Raw genomic sequence first — 17,500 nt, 5'->3', positions numbered from 1 at the left:
TTGTTTCTTTGAGGTTGTCAAGTGTCTCTTTGTAGTTGACTCGTCTCTTTGCCGTCGTCTTGTAGTTGTCTTCTCCCTATGCAGTTGTTTCATGTATCTTTGAAGTCGTCTTGTCTCTTTGTAGTCATCTCGTGTCTCTTTATAGTTGTCTCGCCTGTGTCTTTTTAATTGTCTTGTCTATGCAGTCGTCTCATGTCTCTTTGTAGTTGTTGTCTCTTTGCAGTTGTCTTGCGTCTCTTTATAGTTGTTGTCTCTTTGCAGTCGTCTCATGTCTCTTTGTAGTTGTTGTGTCTCTTTGCAGTCGTCTCATGTCTCTTTGTAGTTGTCTCTTTGTAGTTGTCTTGCCTCTCTTTGTAGTTGTTGTCTCTTTGCAGTCGTCTCATGTCTCTTTATAGTTGTTGTCTCTTTGCAGTCGTCTCATGTCTCTTTGTAGTTGTTGTGTCTCTTTGCAGTCGTCTCATGTCTCTTTGTAGTTGTTGTGTCTCTTTGTAGTTGTTGTGTCTCTTTGCACTCGTCTCATGTGTCTTTGTAGTTGTCTTGTCCCTATGCATGTGTGTCTCTGCAGTAGTCTTTTCTGTCTTTGTTGTCTCTTAGTGTCTGTCGTGGTGTCGTTCTGCAGGTGGAGCTGAACTCTCAGGTGTTTCTGTTGGACACGCTGAGATGAACATGAACTTTATGAGTGTTGTGTTAACTTTCTGCAGCAGCAGACACACCCTTCCTTTCAGTGAATAAAAATACATCAACTCACTTTACTAAATATTGGCTCCCAGCAGCCCCTGAACCCTGGGGCCTGTTCAGTCCTACCTGCATGCTTGTGGATGTGACCTACATGTTATTCATGAAGCCTAAAGCGAAGCGATGTTACACTGGATGTTTGCAGTAGGCGGAGTACGCCTCCAACTTCGAGAAGACTTTTTTTTTATACCTGTGGAGGGTTTAGGTTTTCAGCCCTCTTACCTCCATCAGAGTAGGTTTCAGTGCCGTATCCGTCCTGCAGCCCGTTGCTCCACGTCCCCTCGTATCGGGCCCCGCTGGCCGTGCTCTCCAGCTGCCCATAACGACCTTTGAAGCCCTGTGTCCACTCCCCCCTGTACTCCCAGCGGCCCTTGTTCTCCACCCCAATGCCATGCCTCTTGCCTTGCGCCCAGGTGCCCTGGTAGCTGTTCCCGCTAGGCCATGTGTACACACCCAGGACCTCGAACCCGTGGCTCCAAGCTCCGGCATACTCGCCCTGACCCTGGGGCCCCGTGCAGACCCCTCGGCCATGGGCTTTGCCCTGCTCCCACCCCCCGCAGTACGACCCCCCGTCATCAAAGTCAAACCTGCCTCCAGTGGACATGCATGAAACAGGTTTAGGCAAATCCTTAGAACGTCAGAAAAGAGAGAACAGGCCGGTTCAGTAAGGAGCAGAGGGAGGAGGCCTCGTCTGATCCGTTAGCATGGAGCTGCAGGCCTCGCCTCCTCCTCTCCGCCCAGTTTAGGATGTAGAACAGCAGCTCCTCGTCTTGGAATCAGCCGGATGTTTCTGGAACAGCATCACCTCACGATGGAGAAGCAGTCTCATCCTCAGCTGTGGATCTGGACTGATGAAGGCGGCTCCTGTGCATGCTGCTTCCCATGGGCATGCAGACTCAGAGTGCTTCTCCTCCTCCTCCCCCTCCACTTCCTCCTCCACCTTCCTGCCCCACGCAGCCTCGCAGCCGGGCAGCTCGCCGGCCTGTCGCCTCGGCTGTGCAGCAGGGCGCTCCAGACAAGCGAGGCCTAGGCTTCTCCAGCAGTCCCGGAGGCCCTGAGAGCAGCTAGCGAGCGAGCAGGCTCAGTCAGACATCACAGCATCCAAACATCCGACTGTAAGAACGTCGCTGCAGCACCAACGGGAGCAGAGACAGAATGATGCTGCGCTCAGACGCTAATAAAACAAATCTGAGAAGCTAGGGTTATTTTTTCTTGGCATGGCCTGGAAACAAGTATCCAAGCTAACGCTCAGACACACACATCCATAACACACACACCTCGGCAGACATCACAGAGATGGCAGTATCTCTCCTCTTATTTCCTCCCCTGCGCTGGGCTGTGATGTAAGATGAAGCTCTCTCCTCCTGAAGATGTGACAAAAAAAATAAAAAATTATTCCCGTGCTCTTGTGTCCGTCATCGTCTCCATGTTTCTGTTTTATCCTCAATGCACACAGTCATCCGTCCTTTCGTGTTTTTCGGCCTTGCTCTCTTTCTATTTCTCTCTCTCTCTCTCTCTCTCAAATCTGCTCATTACAGGACTGTTCCACCCCAGCCAATACCCCTCCCCCACACACACACTGCTCTCAGCTCTTAAAGAGATAGAGACGGAGGATGGTGGAATAGCTGCGTGTACGGATCTGGTTGCTCTCTCCCTGTGGGGATTCAGCCTGCTCCTCCTAATTATCCAGCCTCATTTCACTCCCTCCTCCTCCTCACACACTCAAATCTGGTCACTCAGCAATCTGTTTCCCTGATAACCGGAGCTTTGTGAGCTCAATGATCCCGCTCTGCTTTCTTAGATAATTGTTGCTCGTCTTTTCTTCACTGTCTCGTCGGACTGAAGCTGACCTTTTTAAACGTCTGACAGTTTGAGCGCTCAGCTGGTAAATATCAGTCTGATCAATAACCGGATTCTGTTGCTATTGGAAATCTTTCTGTCATTGAACGCACCATCTGCTATGAGAAAAAGATGTCAAAGAAGGACTAACAGTGACCCGATGAAATGATCCTGCATTATTAATAACGTCTGAACCCGACTGACTGTAAACTGCTTCAGACAATTGCTGCTTCTTTATTTTGAAGTACAGAAGCCTGGAGTGGACAAAGAAGAGACATATGAAGGCTGGTTGTAACTACTGTTACAAACCGATCACTGTTTCCCTCCGGACCAGCACACGTAGCATAATGTTAGCATAGCAGGTTCAGCACCACGGACAGCTCCACAGCCTCTAAAGCCCTGCAGACCTGGTTCACACATGCACCTCACAGCAGGAGACTGTCCCTGTCAGACGGGGGGGGGTCTCCTGAGGTCAGGCATGGTGTTAAAGAACAACATATTGTTGGTGGACAGAATGGAGAAGTGAGGGAGGAAGTATTCTTATCCTGCACTTCCTGTGTTGAAATTATTCCACTGATAAGAAAGTCGAAGAGTAAAATTTGCTGATTAAAATCCCAAAACACAAAAAACATCCACAGTCATGTTCCAGGCTGTGCTAAGCTGATTGTCCTGCATCATAATCTGTCTGCACTCCTCAAATATTATTAAGGACTTTCCTATTTTATAAGCTTAACATGTGTTTGACATCTGAAATCCTATTATGTACAGAAGCTGCAGGCGGCCGTCACTGGATTAAGAATTATGTTTTCCATACAGAGACATGACAAACATCTTTAAACTAACCGAGAAAAAAGATTCAACCAGGCTGTAAACATGTTCATGTCTGCTGTAAAAACAGGCTTTTTGAATGGGTGTGTTTCGCACCGTTTCCACCAAAAGCCCCCAGAACTAAAGGTTCAGGGACTTCTCTTCAGGAACTAAAGGTTCAGGGACTTCTCTTCAGGAACTAAAGGTTCAGGGACTTCTCTTCATAGAACTAAAGGTTCAGGGACTTCTCTTCAGGAACTAAAGGTTCAGGGACTTCTCTTCATAGAACTAAAGGTTCAGGGACTTCTCTTCATAGAACTAAAGGTTCAGGGACTTCTCTTCTAAGAACTAAAGGTTCAGGGACTTCTCTTCATAGAACTAAAGGTTCAGGGACTCCTCTTCAAAGAACTAAAGGTTCAGGGACTTCTCTTCAGGAACTAAAGGTTCAGGGACTTCTCTTCAAAGAACTAAAGGTTCAGGGACTTCTCTTCAAAGAACTAAAGGTTCAGGGACTTCTCTTCATAGAACTAAAGGTTCAGGGACTTCTCTTCAAGAACTAAAGGTTCAGGGACTTCTCTTCAAAGAACTAAAGGTTCAGGGACTTCTCTTCAGGAACTAAAGGTTCAGAGACTTCTCTTCAGGAACTAAAGGTTCAGGGACTTCTCTTCAAAGAACTAAAGGTTCAGAGACTTCTCTTCAGGAACTAAAGGTTCAGGGACTTCTCTTCAGGAACTAAAGGTTCAGGGACTTCTCTTCAAAGAACTAAAGGTTCAGGGACTTCTCTTCAGGAACTAAAGGTTCAGGGACTTCTCTTCAAAGAACTAAAGGTTCAGGGACTTCTCTTCATAGAACTAAAGGTTCAGGGACTTCTCTTCAGGAACTAAAGGTTCAGGGACTTCTCTTCAATGAACTAAAGGTTCAGGGACTTCTCTTCAAAGAACTAAAGGTTCAGGGACTTCTCTTCAGGAACTAAAGGTTCAGGGACTTCTCTTCAGGAACTAAAGGTTCAGGGACTTCTCTTCATAGAACTAAAGGTTCAGGGACTTCTCTTCAGGAACTAAAGGTTCAGGGACTTCTCTTCAGGAACTAAAGGTTCAGGGACTTCTCTTTAGGAACTAAAGGTTCAGGGACTTCTCTTTAGGAACTAAAGGTTCAGGGACTTCTCTTCAGGAACTAAAGGTTCAGGGACTTCTCTTCAGGAACTAAAGGTTCAGGGACTTCTCTTCATAGAACTAAAGGTTCAGGGACTTCTCTTCAAAGAACTAAAGGTTCAGGGACTTCTCTTCAAAGAACTAAAGGTTCAGGGACTTCTCTTCAGGAACTAAAGGTTCAGGGACTTCTCTTCATAGAACTAAAGGTTCAGGGACTTCTCTTCAGGAACTAAAAGGTTCAGAGACTTCTCTTCAAAGAACTAAAGGTTCAGGGACTTCTCTTCATAGAACTAAAGGTTCAGGGACTTCTCTTCATAGAACTAAAGGTTCAGGGACTTCTCTTCAAAGAACTAAAGATTCAGAGACTTTTCTTCATAGAACTAAAGGTTCAGGGACTTCTCTTCATAGAACTAAAGGTTCAGGGACTTCTCTTTAGGAACTAAAGGTTCAGGGACTTCTCTTCATAGAACTAAAGGTTCAGGGACTTCTCTTCAAAGAACTAAAGGTTCGGGGACTTCTCATCATAGAACTAAAGGTTCGGGGACTTCTCATCATAGAACTAAAGGTTCGGGGACTTCTCTTCAGGAACTAAAGGTTCAGGGACTTCTCTTCAGGAACTAAAGGTTCAGGGACTTCTCTTCAGGAACTAAAGGTTCAGGGACTTCTCTTCAGGAACTAAAGGTTCAGGGACTTCTCTTTAGGAACTAAAGGTTCAGGGACTTCTCTTCAGGAACTAAAGGTTCAGGGACTTCTCTTCAGGAACTAAAGGTTCAGGGACTTCTCTTCATAGAACTAAAGGTTCAGGGACTTCTCTTCATAGAACTAAAGGTTCAGGGACTTCTCTTCAAAGAACTAAAAGGTTCAGGGACTTCTCTTCAGGAACTAAAGGTTCAGGGACTTCTCTTCATAGAACTAAAGGTTCAGGGACTTCTCTTCATAGATCTAAAGGTTCAGGGACTTCTCTTCAGGAACTAAAGGTTCAGGGACTTCTCTTCATAGAACTAAAGGTTCAGGGACTTCTCTTCATAGATCTAAAGGTTCAGGGACTTCTCTTTAGGAACTAAAGGTTCAGGGACTTCTCTTCAAAGAACTAAAGGTTCAGGGACTTCTCTTCAAAGAACTAAAGGTTCAGGGACTTCTCTTCATAGAACTAAAGGTTCAGGGACTTCTCTTCAAAGAACTAAAGGTTCAGGGACTCCTCTTCAAGAACTAAAGGTTCAGGGACTTCTCTTCATAGAACTAAAGGTTCAGGGACTTCTCTTCAAAGAACTAAAGGTTCAGGGACTTCTCTTCAAGAACTAAAGGTTCAGGGACTTCTCTTCATAGAACTAAAGGTTCAGGGACTTCTCTTCATAGAACTAAAGGTTCAGGGACTTCTCTTCAAGAACTAAAGGTTCAGGGACTTCTCTTCAAGAACTAAAGGTTCAGGGACTTCTCTTCATAGAACTAAAGGTTCAGGGACTTCTCTTCATAGAACTAAAGGTTCAGGGACTTCTCTTTCATAGAACTAAAGGTTCAGGGACTTCTCTTCATAGAACTAAAGGTTCAGGGACTTCTCTTCAGGAACTAAAGGTTCAGGGACTTCTCTTCAAAGAACTAAAAGGTTCAGGGACTTCTCTTCAGGAACTAAAGGTTCAGGGACTTCATAGAACTAAAGGTTCAGGGACTTCTCTTCATAGAACTAAAGGTTCAGGGACTTCATAGAACTAAAGGTTCAGGGACTTCAAAGAACTAAAGGTTCAGGGACTTCTCTTCAGGAACTAAAGGTTCAGGGACTTCTCTTCAGGAACTAAAGGTTCAGGGACTTCAAAGAACTAAAGGTTCAGGGACTTCTCTTCAATGAACTAAAGGTTCAGGGACTTCTCTTCATAGAACTAAAGGTTCAGGGACTTCTCTTCATAGAACTAAAGGTTCAGGGACTTCAAAGAACTAAAGGTTCAGGGACTTCTCTTCAAAGAACTAAAGGTTCAGGGACTTCTCTTCATAGAACTAAAGGTTCAGGGACTTCTCTTCATAGAACTAAAGGTTCAGGGACTTCTCTTCAAAGAACTAAAGGTTCAGGGACTTCTCTTCAGGATCTAAAGGTTCAGGGACTTCTCTTCAGGAACTAAAGGTTCAGGGACTTCTCTTCAAAGAACTAAAGGTTCAGGGACTTCTCTTCAAAGAACTAAAGGTTCAGGGACTTCTTTTCAATGAACTAAAGGTTCAGGGACTTCTCTTTAGGAACTAAAGGTTCAGGGACTTCTCTTCAATGAACTAAAGGTTCAGGGACTTCTCTTCAGGATCTAAAGGTTCAGGGACTTCTTTTCAATGAACTAAAGGTTCAGGGACTTCTCTTCAAAGAACTAAAGGTTCAGGGACTTCTCTTCAAAGAACTAAAGGTTCAGGGACTTCTCTTCAAAGAACTAAAGGTTCAGGGACTTCTCTTCAGGATCTAAAGGTTCAGGGACTTCTCTTCAGGAACTAAAGGTTCAGGGACTTCTCTTCAAAGAACTAAAGGTTCAGGGACTTCTCTTCAGGAACTAAAGGTTCAGGGACTTCTCTTCAAAGAACTAAAGGTTCAGGGACTTCTCTTCATAGAACTAAAGGTTCAGGGACTTCTCTTCAGGAACTAAAGGTTCAGGGACTTCTCTTCATAGAACTAAAGGTTCAGGGACTTCTCTTCAAAGAACTAAAGGTTCAGGGACTTCTCTTCATAGAACTAAAGGTTCAGGGACTTCTCTTCAAAGAACTAAAGGTTCAGGGACTTCTCTTCATAGAACTAAAGGTTCAGGGACTTCTCTTCAGGAACTAAAGGTTCAGGGACTTCTCTTCAAAGAACTAAAGGCTCAGGGACTTCTCTTCAAAGAACTAAAGGTTCAGGGACTTCTCTTCAGGAACTAAAGGTTCAGGGACTTCTCTTCAAAGAACTAAAGGCTCAGGGACTTCTCTTCAAAGAACTAAAGGTTCAGGGACTTCTCTTCAAAGAACTAAAGGTTCAGGGACTTCTCTTCATAGAACTAAAGGCTCAGGGACTTCTCTTCAAAGAACTAAAGGTTCAGGGACTTCTCTTCAAAGAACTAAAGGTTCAGGGACTTCTCTTCATAGAACTAAAGGTTCAGGGACTTCTCTTCAAAGAACTAAAGGCTCAGGGACTTCTCTTCAAAGAACTAAAGGTTCAGGGACTTCTCTTCAAAGAACTAAAGGTTCAGGGACTTCTCTTCATAGAACTAAAGGTTCAGGGACTTCTCTTCAAAGTTCCTGAACCTTCTCGATATTGATACTTCCATAACACCTCAGCAGCTCCACAGGTTGATGGCTCCACATCAGTATTTCATATAAAGGAGCTCCAACCAAACATCGAGAGCATAAATGAACAGACAGTTCAGAAGGTCGACATTCATCAATTATAAATCGTTGATCATAATATTTTACATCATGTCTAATGATATAATAACATGTAAAAGTCTGACTTCTTCAAATGAACTACCAGGTAGAAAATTAACTTTTTCAAGATAGTCTGATTATATTATCTAAACCTCACACAGCTGGTTTCAGTTAGTTAGCCTTCATGTATTAACTTACCTTACGTTGACCCGTCCAGTCTCAAGGTCTCAACACTGCAGAGAACTTTACACAAAGTTTAAATAAAACATTAAAATCATTGTGGACCAAAGAGTGTCTTAATATGATCGTCAAATGTTTAAAAGTCATCACTATTTAATCTGAATTACTTAAATAGAATCAACATTTGAATTTACCTAAATTAACTTTACTGATTAAAAAACATTGTCAGCTCTTCAAAGATCCTCTGAAGTCTAAAATCTAATAGTGTGCTGCTGAGACCAGACAGGTAGCTGCTTGGTACCCCAGACCAATGGGCCCTAAAATGATCCTGTGGGTCATTATACAGCCTCAGTGGTTCCACAAGGTGCTGATGACGTCATAACCACCTGAGGGTGAAACGATGGTTTCTGCACCAGTCGGAGACTCAAGTTCGTCTGTTATCAATGTCATTTTAAGAAAATCCTAGTTTATTTGCAACGTCTGTGAAAAGAACTACATTACCCATGACCACAGTGTCACAGTGACGCCACTGATTGGTGGAGCTCGCTGTTACCATGTCAATGTTTCCCGCCCCTCAGCGTCGAATGCGAACACCTTCGCTAGCAGGTTAGCTAACAGGAATAACAGCCATGTAATGACACAGTTTAATTAATATATTCTACAAATATTACAGTATAAACGCCATAACCACTAAACTCACATTTAAGAAGCGCTAGCATTCGCAATGGATTGTGGGATATGGAGTTCCTTGTAGTGTACAGTCTTGTACCTTTGTCTTACAGTTTATCGATGCCGAATTAAATATACTATCATCACAAGGATCAAGGAGCTGGTTGTCATGGTAACAGGCTTCAATCTCTTGATTTAAGGATTTTGTAAAAATGTCATTTGAGGATTTGAACGGGAAAATAAACATCTGGAACTAAAGCCTGAGTAAAAGTGGGCGGTCCCTGTTGAGCTCTCCCTCCTGACTTGTTCCGTGGTCACTGGTGAAACTATTTTAATTGTTCAAATGTGCAGAAAAGTTGCGTGATTGAAAAAAAAAAATGACAAGGTCGCCCAGAACTCACAGGGACTGGTTAAATTAGTCGCCACTTCCTGGATGGACTGATGAAAAGAAAAAGTCAGACTTTAAATGTCTTTATTATTTGGGTTTCACACATTGAATCAGACTGCAGGTCTTACAGAATCTTGTTACAGACACCACAGCGTAACTTACAGGTGGGTAATAATCAGACAGGAGAATGAACATGTGGTAGAAAACAATAGAAAACAGAAGCAGGACCCCCCCTCCCCCCCCCCGGGGTTCATGTGAGGATGTCGTGAGCCTGCTGCTCCACCAGCATGGCCATGTTTTTAACGTCTCCACACCAGAAGTCCAGACGCTCCTTCATGCCTTTAATCTGAAACACCAAACAGGAAGTACATCAACAGGTATTTGAATCAAACCGTGTTGTTGTTCGGTAACCCTAACCCTAAAGCCCGCTTCACACGGCAGGATTTTAAAATGGTCGGCTGATTTCCCAAACTTTAGAGAGCACACACGTGGTGATAAATAATCGGAGGTTTTACAGTGTTGGTCGTACAGTGTGTGGCGTGCAGCCACACGGCAACAGCAACACACACGAACCGATTTCACTCGCCAACGTCCCCCGATCAGACGGGAAATCCAAAACCTCTGGAGATCAAACGTGATTCCAGAGTCAACAAACGGACGAAGAGGACGTAACAGGGATCGTTTGTTTTTATCTGAACAACACGTTTTAAAAAGAGGCGTCGGTCAAAGGGGCGGAGACTACGGGAGCGTGAGCTGTAGTACTACGTCACCTGGCTTTCTGATTGGCTCTGCATCACAGTCAACAGGCTCGTGCTCGTTTTCTCCTCGGGGGGGGAGGGGGGGGGGAAACACCACACATGATGAGAGATCCAAACAATCCAACATGTTGAATATCCCTGATTTGAGGTCGGAGCGGTCTGAACACACGGCAGGATGATCTGATCAGATTATCAGATGATGATCGTCTTTAAGATTATCTGATGATGATCGTCTTTAAGATTATCAGATGATGATCGTCTTTAAGATTATCTGATGATGATCGTCTTTAAGATTATCTGATGATGATCGGAGCGTCTTTAAGATTATCAGATGATGATCGTCTTTAAGATTATCTGATGATGATCGTCTTTAAGATTATCTGATGATGATCGGAGCGTCTTTAAGATTATCAGATGATGATCGTCTTTAAGATTATCTGATGATGAGCGTCTTTAAGATTATCTGATGATGATCGTCTTTAAGATTATCAGAAGGAGAGAATAATTGAAGCAGGCTTCATGGACAGTAAATCCTTCATGTGTTTCTCTTTTCTATTTTAGAACTGAAGGACCTGAGCTGAGTCTCTGATCATGTGACCGCTCATCCTGGTCCCAGACTTCCCCCTCCCAATGTTATCCAGCTTGTCCGGAGGTATTCTAAGGGTCCCCACAGGGTCTACCCCAGAGTCTGCCTCGCAGTTGGGGGTGCCTGGAAAACCTCCAAAGAAGACCATGACCAGGAGGATCCTGATCTGATGCCAGAACCACCTGATTGGCCCCTTTCAATGTGAAGGAGTAGCGTCTCTACTCCAAACCCCCCCCCCAGTTAAGAGACCGGACTAACCTGCTGCAGGTCCAGCACTCGGGGCTGCACCCAGGTCATTTGCACCTTCTGGTCCACCTCATCGATGTTTCCTTTGATCAGCCCCACAGACAGCGCCTTCATCACCAGCAGCTCCACCTGCAGGACAGACTCTGTCACTTCACCGCCTGCTGTTTACACGCCGGTGACCACGCCATGCGCTCCACGCCATGCGCTCCACGCCATGCGCTCCACGCCATGCTCTCCACGCCATGCGCTCCTCGCAGTTCATCAACAGTTACAAGCAGTGATTTAGGCAGAAATGGGAAAACGGGGGGGTGCAAAAAAAAATACAGGGGAAGCAAATTTTTTTCAGTGTCAGTCACGGCGGCGCGGCGGAGCGGAGGTCATGTGCTCACTAACACACTGGTTTAGAATAAGTCTCTAAATGATTCTGTTCAATAAGATGCACTGTTACATATTTTAGTTTTCACAAGCTTGATCATGTTGATTTACTGTCCAGCCTGTCTGACACACCCCTTCATCATGTGACTGTAACTCACATGTTGTCTCACCTCTTTGTATTCGGCCCGCTGCTTCTATCTGCACTTTCTTTAAACAACAAATAAATAGACTTATAATATTACATGCGTCATCCAGTAATAATCGATCCCTAGACCTTCATAAGTCAATCATCTGTCAGCATGTTCTAATGTGGGGCCGACCTGAAAAGGTGGAGCTAAACCCTGCAGTCCTCTGATTGGTTGAAAGAATCATCACTTCCTGTGTTACGTCGACAAACAGAACTCTGGCGTGTTTAAAGCACTGAGTGTAACACAGCTGATTGTTAGCGTGTGTATTTGTCCTCGCCGCTCACAGCCTTCTCTGAAACAAAGCTGGATTGAGTTCTTGTAATAAAGAGTCACATGACAGTGACAGAGGAGATGACCTGCTGGATGTCTTCTTCGTTGGTTTGGTTTATGTCGCGTTTTTCTCCTTTGTTGAATTTATTAGTTAGCGGTTAGCCGTTAGCTGTTAGCTGCTGTCATATGACGCTATTTACATAGCGGCTATCATCATCAGGCTGACACGGCGTCTACCAAATAGGGCACAGGTGGCTGTAGAAACGTAAACGGAATCGAGTTTAAGCTTTTCAGTACCGGTGTTCAGCAAACATATTCTTTGCCAGAATTAGCATGTAGCCTAATCAGATATTTAGCGCACCCGTGTAGTAAGCCCGTCTATTAAATGTAGATATTTGCACGGCCGAGGTCAAGCCCTGCAATCATTTCAAGGCCGTGTTCTTTTTAAATAAGCCGTGCAAAAAGCGGTTTCGCGGCAGGCTACCTAAATCTATGGTTACAAGGCACTGACCTCATTAACGGGGATTTTGGCGCTCTCTGCGATCTCAGTGAAGGTGAGCTGTCGGTGGTTTGCAGGACGAGTGAAAGTCATCTAGAAGAGAAAGCAGACATCTTTTTTTAGCCTTGGTGGTGAGCTCGCCGTCAGGTCCCCGTGTAGACCAGGAGTCTTGATTTTGCGGGTCTCACCTCCATCACGCAGAGCAGCTGGATCTTCTGCATCAGTTTGGCCTCGTGTGCTGCGAGGTCCGGCTGCAACAGAAACATCAGAGTGTGAAGGGAGCACGCCGCCTCGCCGCCCTGTTCTCAGGCAGAAGGCGTTTCCTGGTCGCTCTCGCCCTCCTACGTGTGGACACGGGGCGAGGGTACGATCCCTGACGCTTCCTCGATAAATGTTTGAATGTATTTAAACAAAGATCAGACTGGGACCGGATCGAGCCGGCGTTCCGGTTCTGTTTTATTTTGTGTTAAAAAGAAAAAAGCTTGTGTGTCATTTTCAGTCGTGCATAAAAATAAACACGGGGATAAAAAGTAGATGAGGCAGCACTTCCAACCCCTTTCTTTAAAGATGTAGTGTCGCTGTGAGGATCCATGTGGACCCTGAGGACCGGTCTGCGAGAGTCCGGGTGCTCACCTGTTGGCCCCAGGCCGACTTGAAGCCCTGGAACTTCTCCACGTTTCCTCCGTTGAAGGCGTACAGCGTGTCGATCAGCCACTGTTTGTCTGTGTTCCTCAGAGACTCCAGCACAGGGTGCATCAGCTACACACACACACACACACACACACACACACACACACACACACACACACACACACACACACACACACACACACACACACACACACACACACACACACACACACACACACACACACACACACACACACACACACACACACACACACACACGGTCATCATCAACGGCGCTCATAAAGGTGGCGGCGGCGGCGAGCACGGCGCTCGTATGAACCCTCACCAGCTCTCCGAAGTTATACACTCCTTCTCCTAAGAGTCCGGCGAGGCCGAGCGTGAACGCCCTCTCCTGCTTCTCCGTCTCTGAGGACGAAACACGTCATCATCATCATCCTCTGAGCTAACCCCACTGACCGCCAGCTTCATTTCCCATCATGCATCTGTGCTCACCTGGAAGATCTTTGATGTCCACACAGCCCAGGTAGCGCAGGGCGTCTTTGTAGTAGGAGGCGTGGTTCCCGATGATGCGGTAGTATTTGCTGGACAGGTCGTAGAAGCGGCCGTGCACAGACGTGACGCCGGGCAGGTTGTTCAACATTTCTTCCACCTCTTCGATGAGTTTCTGCAGGAGAGACGACAAACAGAACGCCGTTCATGAAAACAGGCGGGCGTCCCGATCTGGATTCGAGCGGTCGCAGGATTGGCGTCTGAACTGGTCGGAGGTCAACATGTGAGCCGCGGTTAACCCTGACATCCGATTCTGTCGACGAATCAGAACAAAGCACAGAGCGCGCTAACCTGTGCTGTGATTAGCTACGCTAACGTTAGCCACGTCGACATGATCTACAGACGCTCAAACTCTACCCACAATGCACTGCGGTTTGTTCACGTCCCTCGTTTGGTTCAGATCACAGAGTGTGAACAAACAATCAGAGCGCAGAGTTCGTTTCAAACGGAGAAAATGGCGTGAAGCCCCGTTGGAGACGGCGTTGAAAGATCGCTGCTGCACGCGCTCAGAGTCGTTTTCTTTTTACTGCTGAAGAAAACAAAGTCGTTCTGCTACTTTACATCAAAGTCTTCTTTCTTTCCTGTTGTCATGGAAACGGGGGCGGGGCGGTTTGTTTGAAAAGAGAAAGCTGAACATTTCGGGTGTTTGACCTTGGTTGCAGGAAGGTCGTTGATCTCCAGCTTGAGTCTGCCGATGGACGTCTTACACAGACTGGCGGCTTCGTCGCTGCTTTTCACCTGAAACGCACAAAAACACGTTAAACAACAAACAGCGAGCACAACGCTGTAGTAAACACGCCAGGCCACTAGATGGCGCTGTGACGAACATACAAACACAGCAACGTTTGGCTCGTTAGGGTCGAAGGTCGACGGGGCGAGCAGCAGGGACAGTTCACGCGGTGACTCAAACAGCACCCGGCGTCCCGCTGACAAACGCCAAGGACGTTTCTGCAGGACGTCCATTTTCTTCTTCTACCAAACAAACTTAGCGCCTCATGATGTCGGGCGCCACTGGCTCAGTCTGTAAGTCCAGGAGCTGAGCGGGTTGCTCCACGGGTGCCTGAGTTCTGCAGAGTAGCCCTTGAGCAAGACTCTGAACCAGGACTCTAGCCTAACCTCAGCACATTCACAGTTGCTGGTTTAATTCCCCGACATGGTTTCAGACTTTACCTTTTCTTTCGTCTTCTCCAGAAAAGTCACGGCGTCGTTCGGATCTGCAAACAGAAACCGTTTTATAGACACAAAAACAAGATGACCATGGACACGGAGCGGAGGAGAGCGCCACGGCGTCCTTACCTTTCATCTGCTGGGCCACATACAGGATGATCTCCATCAGGGATAACGGGTTGATTCTGACCACGGAGAAAAGGAAGATTTTAAAAAAAGGTAAAGAAGCAGGAAGCCGTGAATAATCAGGTGTTACACGTTTATCTCACCTGTGTTCAAAGTCACTCAGGAAGTTATCGTAAAGCTGCGAGAAAGAAAAACAAACGTTACGTTTCATCGCCGTGCAGCCCGAACAGATTTATACACCACAGGGTCATCAGTTACCTGTGATCAGGTGTGTTCAGGTAACAGCTGTGACAGCTACCTGTGTTCAGGTGTGTTCAGGTAACAGCTGTGACAGTTACCTGTGTTCAGGTGTGTTCAGGTAACAGCTGTGACAGCTACCTGTGTTCAGGTGTGTTCAGGTAACAGCTGTGACAGCTACCTGTGTTCAGGTAACAGCTGTGACAGTTACCTGTGTTCAGGTAACAGCTGTGACAGTTACCTGTGTTCAGGTAACAGCTGTGACAGTTACCTGTGTTCAGGTAACAGCTGTGACAGTTACCTGTGTTCAGGTAACAGCTGTGACAGTTACCTGTGTTCAGGTGTGTTCAGGTAACAGCTGTGACAGTTACCTGTGTTCAGGTGTGTTCAGGTAACAGCTGTGACAGTTACCTGTGTTCAGGTGTGTTCAGGTAACAGCTGTGACAGTTACCTGTGTTCAGGTGTGATCAGGTAACAGCTGTGACAGTTACCTGTGTTCAGGTGTGTTCAGGTAACAGCTGTGACAGCTACCTGTGTTCAGGTAACAGCTGTGACAGTTACCTGTGTTCAGGTAACAGCTGTGACAGTTACCTGTGTTCAGGTAACAGCTGTGACAGTTACCTGTGTTCAGGTAACAGCTGTGACAGTTACCTGTGTTCAGGTAACAGCTGTGACAGTTACCTGTGTTCAGGTGTGTTCAGGTAACAGCTGTGACAGTTACCTGTGTTCAGGTGTGTTCAGGTAACAGCTGTGACAGTTACCTGTGTTCAGGTGTGTTCAGGTAACAGCTGTGACAGTTACCTGTGTTCAGGTGTGTTCAGGTAACAGCTGTGACACTTACCTGTATGAGTCCGTCTCCTGTTTTGAAGCAGGGATCCTTAACAAAGTCCGTCAGCTTCAGGGTCAACTGATGCCACAACCTGAAGATTACGAAACACACAGACTGAAACAACATCCGACACACCTGGAGAATAGACCCGAGCACACCTGAGTTTAGAACAGGGTTCCCAACTTTCCAATAATCAGGGACCCTATGGTCAAGTCAACTTTATTTATAAAGCACATTTATAACAGTCAAGGCGGACAAATGTTCTGTACATGAAGTTTAGTAAAATACATTTCATCTAAACATCTTAAACACAAACAGGTGTTTTCTTCTCTTTTATTTATGTTTATTTTTTAAACGTTCAAAATAAACTCAACCATGATTATTGTCAGTTATGCAAATAAGACAATACCATCATTTAGCGACTTCCCTAAATTAAATTAACATTTATTATCAATATAAAATTATGCTAATCTATTGTAAAATGTCGTTTGAAGCAGTTCTATAAATATTTCCCTTTAGACGTGTAGGAAAACTTAAGGCTAGCATTATTAGCCAAAGCTAGGCTAACGTTAGCATGACTCAGCGTGCATTTCCAATGGTTGAGTTAGCTCCGGTTAGCTAGCTAGCCTAGCGTTAGCTGAAGGAAGCTAAGGTTACCTTTTGTTGTAATACTCCTCCAGTGTGTGCCACTCAGCCGCCATCTCCGGCGTCGAGCTGCTGCTCTGCTGCTGTTTGAGGAAGCCGCCGACATCTTTCATCATGGAGACAAATCAAACTTTAATATTTTATCAAGAACCGATGAGTGGCTGCTAACGGCAGATAGCCTGTCGTGTTTGTGCTTCTGCCGAAAAGGACGATGGGAAATGAAGGCGGAGTTTCAAGAGCGGCAGCTAGGATAAAATATTTACATTTCACCATCAAGTTGATTTTTTTTTTATTCAATCTGATCGATTCAATATCATTTTTTCTATTACTAAACGATGAACACTTCAATTAACGACGTAATCTCCAATTAGTTGTTACTTTAGGGTACTATGGTGACGTCATTACGTTGCTCGTCCGGAGGTCATAGAAAGTAAACAAGCTTGTAGTGTCTAGGTAGTTACCGGTTGTGTGTCTACATCTAACGGAGACTCGCGTGTCCCGGTGTCAGTAAGAGTCACGTGGTAACAGATGCGCGTGTGGTCACGTGGTCAGGCAGTCAGCTGTGTTATGATGTCTCTGAGCAGCGTGTGTGTGAGAACCTGCAGGACGCTCTCTGCACACGGTCAGTACTGCACGAACATCCGGTGACCAACATAATGAGTGATATGTGACGTGTGTGTGTGTGTGTGTGTCTGTGTGTGTGTGTGTGTTTACAGGGCTCGCTCAGAGGAGTGTGTGTCCAGCTTCAGGTGCTGCAGCTCTAAACAGGTAGGACAGACTACTGGACAGACTGCTGGACAGACTGCTGGACAGACTGCTGGACAGACTGCTGGACAGACTGCTGGACAGACTACTGGACAGACTGCTGGACAGACTACTGGACAGACTGCTGGACAGACTACTGGACAGACTGCTGGACAGACTACTGGACAGATTACTGGACAGACTGCTGGACAGATTACTGGACAGACTGCTGGACAGACTGCTGGACAGACTACTGGACAGATTACTGGACAGACTGCTGGACAGATTACTGGACAGACTGCTGGACAGACTGCTGGACAGACTACTGGACAGATTACTGGACAGACTGCTGGACAGACTACTGGACAGACTGCTGGACAGACTACTGGACAGACTGCTGGACAGACTGCTGGACAGACTACTTCGTCTGCGTCGTTGATGTTTCAGATGTTTCAGCACATGTTGCTGCTGACTGTGATCTTTTCATCTTCACGC

General features: G+C 45.8%; 3 protein-coding genes and 1 long non-coding RNA gene across 5 annotated transcripts in view; 2 read left to right on the top strand and 2 right to left on the bottom strand.

Annotated features, from left to right (window-relative positions):
• Positions 1–641, top strand: part of LOC306821578 — a 1,635-nt gene extending 994 nt beyond the window's left edge. The window contains exons 1-3 of one of the 2 annotated variants that reach the window (XR_013778815.1): positions 1–208; positions 245–324; positions 358–641. The exon at positions 1–208 is cut by the window's left edge and continues 994 nt beyond it. This is a non-coding gene — a long non-coding RNA (uncharacterized lncRNA). The remainder of the gene's footprint in view (positions 209–244; positions 325–357) is intronic. The other variant, XR_013778814.1, reaches the window with a different exon arrangement.
• Positions 1–2,337, bottom strand: part of jph3a (junctophilin 3a) — a 17,166-nt gene extending 14,829 nt beyond the window's left edge. Inside the window, exon 1 of the mRNA XM_079339657.1 lies at positions 958–2,337. Within this exon, the coding sequence (XP_079195783.1) occupies positions 958–1,339 (382 nt within the window). The 5' untranslated portion in view covers positions 1,340–2,337. The remainder of the gene's footprint in view (positions 1–957) is intronic.
• Positions 2,338–9,213: 6,876 nt separating this feature from the next.
• psmd13 (proteasome 26S subunit, non-ATPase 13) lies at positions 9,214–16,503 on the bottom strand. Its single transcript, XM_079339685.1, has 13 exons — positions 16,274–16,503; positions 15,629–15,707; positions 14,694–14,728; positions 14,554–14,609; positions 14,428–14,471; positions 13,909–13,995; positions 13,201–13,372; positions 13,034–13,113; positions 12,691–12,816; positions 12,246–12,308; positions 12,070–12,150; positions 10,738–10,854; positions 9,214–9,481 (listed from the first exon to the last, which is right to left on the bottom strand). Exons 1-13 carry the CDS (start codon positions 16,375–16,377, stop codon positions 9,386–9,388), a joined length of 1,140 nt encoding a protein of 379 aa, XP_079195811.1. The 5' UTR covers positions 16,378–16,503; the 3' UTR covers positions 9,214–9,385.
• A 171-nt stretch (positions 16,504–16,674) lies between these two features.
• sirt3 (sirtuin 3) overlaps positions 16,675–17,500 on the top strand; it is a 4,339-nt gene continuing 3,513 nt past the window's right edge. Inside the window, exons 1-2 of the mRNA XM_079339686.1 lie at positions 16,675–16,883; positions 16,978–17,029. Coding sequence (XP_079195812.1) covers positions 16,790–16,883; positions 16,978–17,029 — 146 coding nt within the window. The 5' untranslated portion in view covers positions 16,675–16,789. The remainder of the gene's footprint in view (positions 16,884–16,977; positions 17,030–17,500) is intronic.

Source organism: Symphodus melops (assembly GCF_947650265.1).
Source record: "Symphodus melops genome assembly, chromosome: 3".
Classification (NCBI taxonomy): Eukaryota; Metazoa; Chordata; class Actinopteri; order Labriformes; family Labridae; genus Symphodus; species Symphodus melops.
Note: the sequence above shows the minus strand (reverse complement) of the source record. Positions and strands in the feature narration are given on the sequence as shown.